The sequence below is a fragment of the Typha latifolia genome, chromosome 7, assembly GCF_019914945.1.
Source record: "Typha latifolia isolate L0001 chromosome 7, TyphaL0001v2, whole genome shotgun sequence".
Classification (NCBI taxonomy): domain Eukaryota; kingdom Viridiplantae; phylum Streptophyta; class Magnoliopsida; order Poales; family Typhaceae; genus Typha; species Typha latifolia.
Window position 1 is genome coordinate 13,846,951 of NC_133092.1, and position 11,305 is coordinate 13,858,255.

Genomic DNA, 11,305 nt, shown 5'->3' on the forward strand with positions numbered 1-11,305 from the left:
CGTTCTTGCAAAACAATGATGTGGTTTCTGACTGTGAGCTGTGAGGAAGTGGACGGAATGCTTGTCGTGTTGTATGTAAGTATAAACAACCCACCACTCTGCTGATATGAACTGTTTAACTACCAATAGTGTTTTGCTTTCTATTACTTGATTCTCTCGTGCCGTAACAACCACAGCATTATTCAAGCTGCAGTTTTCTCCACGAAAACGTCACTGGAGAATGCTGGATTCCGTCACAGCTTTAATTTCATGAAGAATGTTTCAGCAATCAAAGCAGACGATTAATTATTTCGAGGTATTCATTCACGATTATTCTTCTGAAGAGTTAATGTTAGTCTTCGATCCCATTTGAGCTTGCCTCGATTTTATTCGTTTTCTCTCTTTAATAGAAAGTCAATGAAGTACATAACCTTCGCTTTAATATCTTCTATGTAAATGTCATTCAATTTTAGTAGGTAAGAGAGAGAATACTACATCTTAGTCATATATGTCATTCAATTCAACTTATTATTCAATTATTAACTAAGAAAGTCATGAGTTCAACTTAACTCCAAATAATATTGTAAAGAAATTATTTTGTGGTTTGATGATTTGACTCGATTAGGTTGATGGTTCAACAGTGCGATTAGTTTGGAGGAACAGCTCAGCAACATAACGAAACAAGTTTAGCTTTAGAGATAAAAATCCTTTGGGAAAAAAAAAACCCTCCCCTCCCCTTCGCTAACACCCGACTAGGGAAGGACAGGAGAGGGAAAGTCATGAAAAAGGCCCCTCTCGAGAGGGGAGAAAGGGGCGATCAAATCCTAGCAAAGAGCTACGACTGACGCCAAGGTAGATTGCGTGTTCCATGCATGCATAATAAGAACACAGATGGCGATACGAGAAAAATGATTAACCACATAACACTACAAATGTCATTGTTTATACAATTTGATGTAAGGATAATCTTGTGGATACTAAAATATCTCAAAGAATATAGAATCAAAAAATAATGCACGGTTAGTTCATGCCGAAGCAAGTATGTGTGAAGAGAATCGACAAACAGAAGCAATTTCAGACAGAATAATCAAGTATGCGTGAAGAATCTACTCATAGATTAATTAACTGCCACAATTTAAGTCGTTGTAAGTTTATTTGTGTGTGTGTGTGTGTGTGTGTGTGTGTGTCTAGGAATGATATAAAGTAGATTGATCTGGTTTAAATAAATCTGTAATTTTTTTCAGTTGACGAACTAAAAGGTTCTTCTTGTTAAAAAATTATGCCCTTGTTTTTATCGTAGTTTTATCTCGAACTAGATTCTGAATTTTAGAGTACAATTCTTTTTTTTTTACTTTAAATTAGAGTTTGACTTTTCTATAATTTATTATTCTAATTAAATTAGAAATCCTACCGCTTTCAAACTTTCATTCATCATGTCGTGTGCGGATAAAGTAACTGTGAGGCAGAGATTCAGGAGTTTTTAACCACCAGACAAATTTTTTTTCTAAATTATTGAAAGACTAAATTAAAAAAATTTATATACATAAAAATGCTGAACCGATCAACGTTTTAGGACCGGACAAGAACACTGAACAGTTTAATGTTTTTGTCTAGAAAAAAAATGCTGATAAGTTCAGCAATTTTGTTAGAGCTACAATGAATTAGAACTTTATTTAGTAAATAAATTTGAGGGTAATCCATTCTGGTAAAGAAGTTTTAGAACAGAGCTAATTTGATCAAAAACTTGAGATCTAACTTTCATGAAATTAAGCTTAGAGATAATCATAAAGATGACCAAAGTATAGATTTGATTTAAATAACTAAAATTTTATATATTTTATAAATTTGGCAGGTTTCAAACTGAAAAGTCTCGTAAACTCACCAAAGTACTGATATATATATATATGATCGTATGAGTAGATAATATAACAACCGGTAGCTTTGCTTTATTAGAAGATCTAAGTACTAAAGTTTTGTAGTGATGATCGAACTAGTACATTAACCCTCTATATCTTTGTCATTGCAACCACAATATTGGTGAGTTCAGCTTTGTGCAGAGAGTAGTACTCCTCCAACAAGATGCAGTACCTCTCAAACAACTCCTCAATTATATCTTCTCCAAAGTGACTTTTTAGCATGCACTCAATCACAGCTCTGTTTCCCTTCGCCATCAGTTCTGCACAATTGCTGTTGCACCTGCTCCTGCTCCTTGGTTCCTTAGTATTGGAGTAGTCTTCCTCGGCATATTCCAAGCTTGCCTCGAAGAGCTCGATCTTGTTGATGGCAAACGACCCTTCATTTATAACCTCATTCTTCACCTCCTCCAACGAGGGTGCGTAGTAGGGAGCATTGAATGAGTCCACCTTTTCCTCTTCCACCAGGCCCTTTTTTATTCATAACAAAATTAACAAATTTTATTTAATTTCATAAATAAAATTGAAATTTATTTATTTATATTCTAGAATAAGAGTGTAATAATTATTCTTGATGTAATATAAAGTGAAGAAAAAGATTAAAATTATGATAAATACTTTTTAATTTGATATAAAGTAGATTGATGGAATATATATTAAGAATAAATTAATATATAATTAGATTAGTGTGTAATAGAAGATGTAATAATTTAAATATCCACTCTTAATTTATTAAATAGAGGACCAGCTGGTCTCGGAGAAAGATAATATGATTTTCTATTCAATGATTAATATATATATATATATATATATATATACCAGTGAGACCATATCCATGAGAGCTCTTGCTAAGAGCTCCCACATATAGCAATCTTCTTCTCTGGAAGGATCCGGAGTGCTCCTTGCCATAAACGCCAAGACCATGCGACCTCCCACAACCAATTCATTTGCCCGACACGACAAGAACAACGAGAAATCTTTCCTAAATTGCATCCTGTACGCATCGGCAACGCAAGGAGGGCTAGTCTTTGAGACAAATATTCTTCCTTTGTTCAATGTCTCAAAGCTAGCTCCATCTTGAAGTAATGGAGGCACCTGCAGCAAGTGAGAACTTATATGAAGCAGCTAAAATTTTGTAGGAAAATAGGTAGAGACTTTATATATTAAAATTAATAATGAGCATAATATATAGGATTCTGCTGAGAGAGAGAGAGAGAGAGAGAGAGAGAGAGAGAGAGAGAGAGAGAGAGAGTATTATTTTATACATAAATTAACCTGGGAGAGCCAATGAAGGCTCGAAGAAGAGTGCACATAGTGCAAGCTCTTGCTTAAGAACAACCTCCCGTAGAAATTTCCGGGCACCGCCGAGACGAAGCGAAGCCCTTTCTGATCACTCCACTGGGAGTTTAGTCCATTCAAGCTGAAGTTGGGCAAGAATCTAAAGATGGTATTGAAGTCGTTCCCAGGAAGGTCGTTGAGGAAAGCCTGGAACGCCGGCGGCCGGCGGCCTAGTTGGCTGCACCTCGTCGTCACCGCCTCGATGACATCCAACACGGTAACGAGTGAATTCGGCCCCGACGAGCATCCGAGCTCAGCTATAACCATCGTCTCGGAGTAGCCGGCGGCGGCGTAACAGCTTATGGCTACCTCCTGCCTCACTTTCTTGGTTAATGATACTATGGCGTTCTGTAAAAGATATTAATTTTTAAATTACTAGAATTAAAATAAAGATGCTGAAAGCTTTTATATAGCTGTTAGTTGCAACAACGCGAGCTCGACCTGGATAGTGGAGTTCTTGGCGTAACTCCTGTCGTCGATTCCGCTGTTCATGCGTACGATTTGCTGCATGCTTTCTTTGGCTACTTAGATTATACAATAAACTGAGGATGGACTTCTCTCTCTCTCTCTCTCTCTCTTTGAAGCTCGCCAGTAATGTTGGCTGGCTTCACATATCAGATGGATTATATATATAGTCGAGAGAGAGAGAGAGAGAGAGAGAGAGAGAGATTTTCTTCCACTGTTTTGGTTGCAGAAATTTCCTGCAGCTGATAGTGAATTAGTGACTGTGCCAGAGAAAAATATATAATAATTATGACAGCACAATGTCAAGACCGAAGCGCTAAGGATATTGTCAAGAGTGTAAACTATTACTGTGTCTAAACTAGGGTCAAGAGACAATGCCGTAATTCTGCGAGACTCTACTTTCTTCACTGTTGGACTATTATGATACTAGGACAACATCAATAATTGACGATCGTTTTGTTTCTTGATTTTTGGAGGCAATAAAAATCTCATTTGTAGTGAGTAGGAAAGATGTTTAGAGGCTAAAGTGGTTTAATAAGATCTTAGTTTGGTTATAAAGGCAAGGAGAAGGGAAGCTTTATTCAGTGATCTTAGCTCTACCTCCTACCTCACATCCCTTCCTTAGTATCTATGTCATTTTTTTTTTTGCTTCTATAAAAAGGCTTAAAAATTCTAATTATGAATGATCTAAAAATAATGTATTAAAATAAATTAGGTTATTTTTTAAAAAAATTATCATACTATTTTTCTCTTTTCGAAAAAAATAAATTGTCGTACAGACTAGCAATAACTTTCCACCGTGATTCAAGAAATTGGAAAGAGCTTCACCGTACAAAATTCATTTAAATTCGACCCACCGACCTACCTACCTAATTTAATCCTTCTTCTCCACATCCATTTACACATTTTCCCAGCATTTGATACACCCTGTTCGCCTTCGTCTTCTTCTGTTGAGGTATTTACTCGGAATAGTACAATCAAGGTCCCATTCTTCCAAATATCTATTACTTGAGGTTATTTGTCCCAAGTTTTCTCAAATAGCTTGGAAAAAATAAAGCAACTCTCAGCGAACAATTAATTACTAATTGAGATATTCTTCAAAAATCTACTACTTCTTCTATATCCTGCATGCATGCAGAAGGCTACAACACCCCTCTCTAAAAATAAAAAATTCTCATATTTCTTAAGTTTAAAAGGCTCTTTATTAAGTTTACTATGGTATCTCCTTGTGATAACATCAATCCATGTATCATTCTCTGTATTCAGTAAATGCCACCACCTTAACCAGAAAAGCTAAATTCATCTCTTTCAGGTTCAAAGCTCTCAAACCTCCATAGTTTTTTTTGTTTTTCCTTAGAATTTTCAGCTCCTTCCTTTCTCTCCTATTCATTTCTTACAGCCGACAACCCAACATTCTGTCCTCTCTGCTCCTGTACTCGTTTATCTCCATGACGTGAAGTGGAAGAGAATTTATCTATCCCACTTTTCTTAATTTATTTTCAACTGCCTATTCCTAATCAAGAGTCCACCAGCACTTTATCACCGTACCAAGTCCCACATCAATTTCAGTGAAACCTCCAATTTGTCTCCCGTAAACAAAACAAAGTCCAATCAATATCATAATATTTCTGTGGATATATTAAGTTTTTTTTTATATATCTATTAATGAAAGATTAATAGTAATAACCGTAAATTTAAATCAAGCCAAATTAATAAACTATAATTGAATATTTTTTTTTTTTTGGGGCCAAAACACTCATATAATAACTCTTTTCCAAATCTTCTCCATTTCCTCGCATAGCACAATGTTGCATTTACTATATCTTTACGTACCCTTTGAGTTGGATGCAATGTAGTTGATAATGTTTAACGAGTAGTGATATTTGTTTGAGTTATTTCTCTTATTTTTTCTAGATCCTGTTTACTCATCGAATAAAAAGTATTTTAACTTTTAATAACAAAACACAAAAGTTAATATCAGTATAAATTATTTTATTATTTTGTTGAATATTAGTATAATGAGTAATAATTATATATGTGATATAAAATTAATATTACAGTAACAAAGAATAGTAAATTTATATTAAAAATTTATGACATTTTAAACCAAATAATAAAAATATTATTAATTGGACGTAAAATAGTGGTGGTACTAGGTGTTATCTAATCTAAGAGTAAAATTATAATATTAAATTATTACTAAATTAATTTTTTTTTAAGTTATTAAAAAAAAAAGATTGATAGAAAGTTACCAAGATGTCAAGGAAGCGTGCATAGTGTCGATGGGCAAAAAGGTAGGTAAGGCTTCAAAATCAAAAGCAACCTTGATCACGAGGAAGACCCATTCCTTCCTCGTTTTGATTCGACGACAGCATTGTCTAGAAGGACAAAAAAAAAAAATGATCGATGTGAAAAACCATGTAATTAACTCTTAAAAATTCACATAATAGGTAGAAAAGTTTGCCTCGTTGATTTTAATCTTCCCAACTATCTAATAGTTCTCGATCGTAGATGAAATGTATCAAATAGTATTTATTATTTTACTCTTAACTTCTCTTTCTTTCTTTTTGTCTGACATAAGAATGAGCATGAAGTTTTCTTAACGAGGGAATGAATCTATTTGTCAGAACTTATTTCTAGTTGTTCATATATGCATTTGATCTGTTAGTGATAAAGCTAAACTAGAAATTTGAGTTACTTTTTGAAGATGAGATACCATCGACTGTATCCTTCTCGGTATATATAACAAACAAGATTTGGTAGACTAAATGACAAAGGGTCTTAAGAGGAGTAATGTTCATCAACTGTGAGGCATGATAAAAATCCAGAATTTAGAGTCAATAATTGGAGGTCCAAAGAACAAGGCAAGTGAAGCTAAGTCTAGAGGATTCAAAACAGTAGTTGTGGAGCTTAAAAGTTTCACTGCCATTCCTCCTGTATCACTATTGCGCTCATGCAGGAATTTACTGCCAGCAAGTTGGATTCGTCATTTGATTGGGTAGAGACATGGAAGTCCTTCCAGTTGCAAAGAAAGTGATGTAGCAACTACTCTGGGCCATATAACTACTCCACATTTAAAATGGTAGCTGAAGCTGATGGATAGCTTAGCTGTGTTTACTCCTGGTGCATTTGTAAGTATGTCCGTGGTGGTTATGTTATCCAATTATGCATAGGATCTATAGATGAATCAAGCAGTTGCCTGATGGAATTAAGGTTTCCGACATATCGAATGCGACATCTTTTATGCAGGCTAGTTAGCCCCAGGAAAGAAAATGTTTGAAGAGAAATTTTGGAGCATTCTGATGATATGATTTACAGATAACTCCCAACTACCAGTTTGAAGTCACTAGATTTTATTTTTCATACAGTCAAGTCAAGCAGATTTGAGTACTTAATAAGAACAGAACTGTTTATAACTTTTACCGCCCAAAGATTGACCGAATCTTTCCACAAGAAATTGTAAGTTTTTAATCCATGGCAGAGAAAGATGAAGCTGATATACTATTTCTCGCATCCTACAATGGCAAAAGAGGTTAAATTTAGGCAGTTTTAGTTCTCCTGTATCAGAATTTCTGAAGATGAACTCTTAAGACATTAAATGCACAGTATGAATTTAGGTGATTCATTTAAGAGTCTTCCAGCCTCAACCAATCTCCATCACTGATACTTCTACTCGAGATCCAGTTGATACTATAATACCCATATAAGAATTAGCTTGCAGATATCTAAGATAGCCTTTTGGTTGAGGAGTGATTATTTCTAATTGAGGCCGGAGGATCTACAACCAAAAGCATTACATCCATCTTTTTTCTCAATCAACTGACTGGCAATCCAAATCATGTCAAAGGTCCAATTACTGTTATTTATAAGAAATTATGCTATTCTTTTGTTCATATTTTGCTTGGTTTCACTCCTTGCTATTTGCTGCAGAAAATTGTAGTCTCAGTGGACATGCTTTGTTCCAAGTGTAAGAAGAAAGTGATGAAGCTAATTGCAGGTATAGACGGCATAAACTCTATAGTACTAGATTCAACGAAGAGCTTGGCGACGATAGTAGGAGATGCTGATCCATGTAAGATCATGAAAAAGACGAGAAAATTCAGGAGATCGGCAGAAATAGTAAGTATAGGTCCAGCAAAGGATGAAAAGAAGGACGAGAAGAAAGATGCCATCCCTTGTTTACCTAGAACTTGTCAGAAATGCAATGTGTGGTACATAATGGAAGAGGACGGTTACAACTATTGTAATATCTTATGAGTTATATGAAACAAAACAGAACATCCATTTTTCGTACATTTGGAATCTGTAAGGATCTCAATTCTCAAAAGCTCTTGGATGATCATACTGGTAAAAGGTGATTGAATGCGGATGTGTGCAATGGGGCTGTTGATGTACAGATGATCCTATGTGATATCTCAGGGATGTTATATCACATGTATGGTTATATATATTTTTTCATAAGGAAAAAGAGATGAGATCACCCTTTTGTATCAGGGCTCATTTGTGAAGTTTATGAGAGAAATTCATTTTCTGATGGTTTTCTAGATTCTTTTCTGTTTTGCATTGACTGAAGTCCTTCCAAAGTCTCATAAGCTTATTAACTCAGGGATTTGTTGTTAAATCATGGCCACCTATTGTCCTTTCATTCTAACATCTAACTGCCATTCCCTATTATACACTGTAAAGCATTGTTGATTGAACTAGGCCCCCTTATGATGACTGTCATAGAGATCCAACTATCTTGACTCACTGTTATATATATGCTGAAAAATCCAATATTCCTATTCCTAGGAACTCTTGGAGTACATGGTTACATCTCTTTCCCTTTTCTTTTTTACTTCTCATTTGTCGCTGAAGCTGATTCAATGTTCTCTATCTTACCTTGCAAATTAGACGTACTTTCCATCCATAGCTTTCATCCTTTGCATTGTATTGGCATGTCAGATACCTATACTGTTACAACATTTTCAATAACAGCATTTAGGCTGGAATTAAATCGTCGCAATTCCTTCGATACCATTTCAAATAGGATGTCACTCATATGATTTGGAAACTTTTCTTATATAATTACTAGTCCGAGACAGTGAGAATGGTGTCTTTTCTCAACCGTATTTATTTCGCATTGGAGATCATCAGCAGCATGATTTACATATAAACTGTGTTGTGCAAAATACTCAAATGGGTGAAGGAAGCGGAAGCAATACCCTTCACCCTCAAACAAATCCAAGTGGAATAGCAATAATTTGGGGCAAACCAAATATTAGCAAAGTTAATATCAATATCTATGTGAGAACTTCAAATGCAAGATGCTAGTTGTAGAGAACTTTAAATACCCAAAGTAATCACAAACATGAACACCAAATCAATGCAAACCATGAAGAGAAAAGAGGGAGAGACACGATTTACGTGGTTCGGCGATGTGCCTACGTCCACGGGCGGAGCAATCTTCAATCCACTATGCAAATCTTCAAATACAAAGAGATTACAACTCTAATCTCTATCTAAACAATGGTGGCTCTCCCCTACAAGCTTTTCTCTCTTGCAAAATGCCCACTCCCAACCCTAAAACCCAACATTTCTATTTATAGGCCCGGTTCAAAATTGGGTTTTTCCGCGTCGCGTTCGAACGCCCTCGGGCCACGTTCGAACGCGCCTAGTGCAAATGCAGACCGGCGTTCGAACGGCCAAAGCCCCCGTTCGAACGCCTGCAGAAACTGCTGCTCTCGGGTTGGCTCGCGTTCGAATGCGGCTGAGGCCGTTCGAACGCCTGCATCACAGACTGCTCTCTGTCTGGAGCCCGCATTCGAACGCCCCCAGGGCCCGTTCGAACGTGCGGCACAGAAATGCTGATATTTTGCTGAAACTAAATTTGAGCCAATTTTTAATAAACTGATGAACCTTTCTCTTCTTATCATTATAAAGTTGTGGTGGACTATAACAGCAAGTCAATCACTATATCCCAAAACAAACTCTTTGCAATCAGATGTGATATATGAAGGATCCATAGGCAAAGAATTATATCCCTGGACTCAGTGATATTTTCCAATTTGACAGCATCAACCTTGGATTACCTCTATTTTTTCCTGTTAATTTTAGCTCAGCTGAATTTTTTTTGGGTGCAAAGATTGAGGTCAAGATATCCCTATTAAACTGTCAAATATTCTAGAAGAGGATTAGATTGTGTATAACTAGCTAGGTCATAAACTACTGCTTATTATCAACCTACCAGGAAATAAAAAAAACAACAATCTATGGAGAAATGTACCATGTGCTGTTACAATATTTTAACCCTTTTGAATGAATGCTTAAGACCAAATCTGATGCTGGACAGGATGTCTTCAGAAATCAACTCCTCTGTTGATTGTCCAAACAAATTCCTTCTTAAGGTCGAATTCGGTTAGCTAGATTGAGACATCTGACCCAAAAGTAATAACTTTTAGGTTTAACATGGATGCTGATAAGTTTAATTACCTCCTGATTAAATGTATCTTTGCAACTTCAGTACTCAGGTCTACAATTAGGATCTCTGACTTTAAACTTATAGGAAGGATGTGAAGGTTATGTTAGCCTGTTAGGTATGGTTTGAACAATAGAATCACTAAAATATATGATATTGTATGTAGATTTCTGTTAGGATTATAATAGTATGTACAACTCTCTCTCTCTCTCTCTCTCTCTCTCTCTCTCTCTCTCTCTCTCTCTATATATATATATATATATATATATATAAGAAGGTTCCAAAGGCACAAGGGATGTTGACAAATGTATTGCTGACTTTTTAATTAAGAGGAGCTGAACTGCTCAAAGTTCTTAACCAATTCTTTGGCATTTGTATAGGACTAACGCGACGATAATCCCGAGGTATCGCCTTTTGGAATTCTCAGGGATAGCTCATCCATGGTGAAGAAGATTGTGCTGAAGGTTGATCTCTCATGTGGAAAGTGCAAGAAGAAGGTTATAAAAGCTATCTCAGGGATAGAAGGTAACCTTCAAAAACCTTAGATACTGTAAACAATTTTGAGCCTTGTTGAATTGAAGGTTTCAAAAGGTTATTCATCTAGCTAATGAGACATCTTGCTCTCCTCTTATTATGTTCAATTTGAAAAAACACTTTTTTGTTCAACTTGTAAGTTATATGTCAATTCATTGGCAGGTATTGATAAAATTGAGGTGGATACTGCGAAAAGTACTCTGACAGTCATGGGCAATGCTGACCCAATTGATGTGATTGTTCGCACGAGGAAGGCAGGAAGATCTGCAGAAGTAATAAGTATCGGTCCGCCGCCGCCACCACCACCAAAGCCTGATGCACAAAAGAAGGAAGAAGAAAAGAAACCGATGCCCGAAAAAAAGGCGGAAGAGAAGAAACCCGAAAAGAAGCCTGATCCGCCACCGCCGGTATTTGTGCATATACCTTCATGTTCAGTGTGCCAGCGGATGGTCGTTGTTGATGATTACAATCCCCCTTGTTCCATTATGTGACAAAGAGACATACCAATATGCAAATCTCATAATAAAATGAGTGGATGTTTGAATCAAGAAAAATTACTTGTTGTTGATATTTGATCTCAGATGCTCTTTTTCTGAGGATAATAATGTTTGGAACATAA

General features: G+C 35.9%; 2 protein-coding genes across 2 annotated transcripts; one reads left to right on the forward strand and one right to left on the reverse strand.

Annotated features, from left to right (window-relative positions):
- Positions 1 to 1,900: 1,900 nt before the first annotated feature.
- On the reverse strand, positions 1,901 to 3,908 carry LOC140793095 (probable jasmonic acid carboxyl methyltransferase 2). Its single transcript, XM_073144466.1, has 4 exons — positions 3,672 to 3,908; positions 3,168 to 3,578; positions 2,712 to 2,987; positions 1,901 to 2,363 (listed from the first exon to the last, which is right to left on the reverse strand). The coding sequence occupies exons 1-4, from the start codon at positions 3,738 to 3,740 to the stop codon at positions 1,986 to 1,988; spliced, it is 1,134 nt and encodes a 377-aa protein (XP_073000567.1). The 5' UTR covers positions 3,741 to 3,908; the 3' UTR covers positions 1,901 to 1,985.
- A 6,634-nt stretch (positions 3,909 to 10,542) lies between these two features.
- LOC140791951 (heavy metal-associated isoprenylated plant protein 2-like) lies at positions 10,543 to 11,271 on the forward strand. Its single transcript, XM_073142682.1, has 2 exons — positions 10,543 to 10,677; positions 10,849 to 11,271. Exons 1-2 carry the CDS (start codon positions 10,593 to 10,595, stop codon positions 11,175 to 11,177), a joined length of 414 nt encoding a protein of 137 aa, XP_072998783.1. The 5' UTR covers positions 10,543 to 10,592; the 3' UTR covers positions 11,178 to 11,271.
- Positions 11,272 to 11,305: the final 34 nt, after the last annotated feature.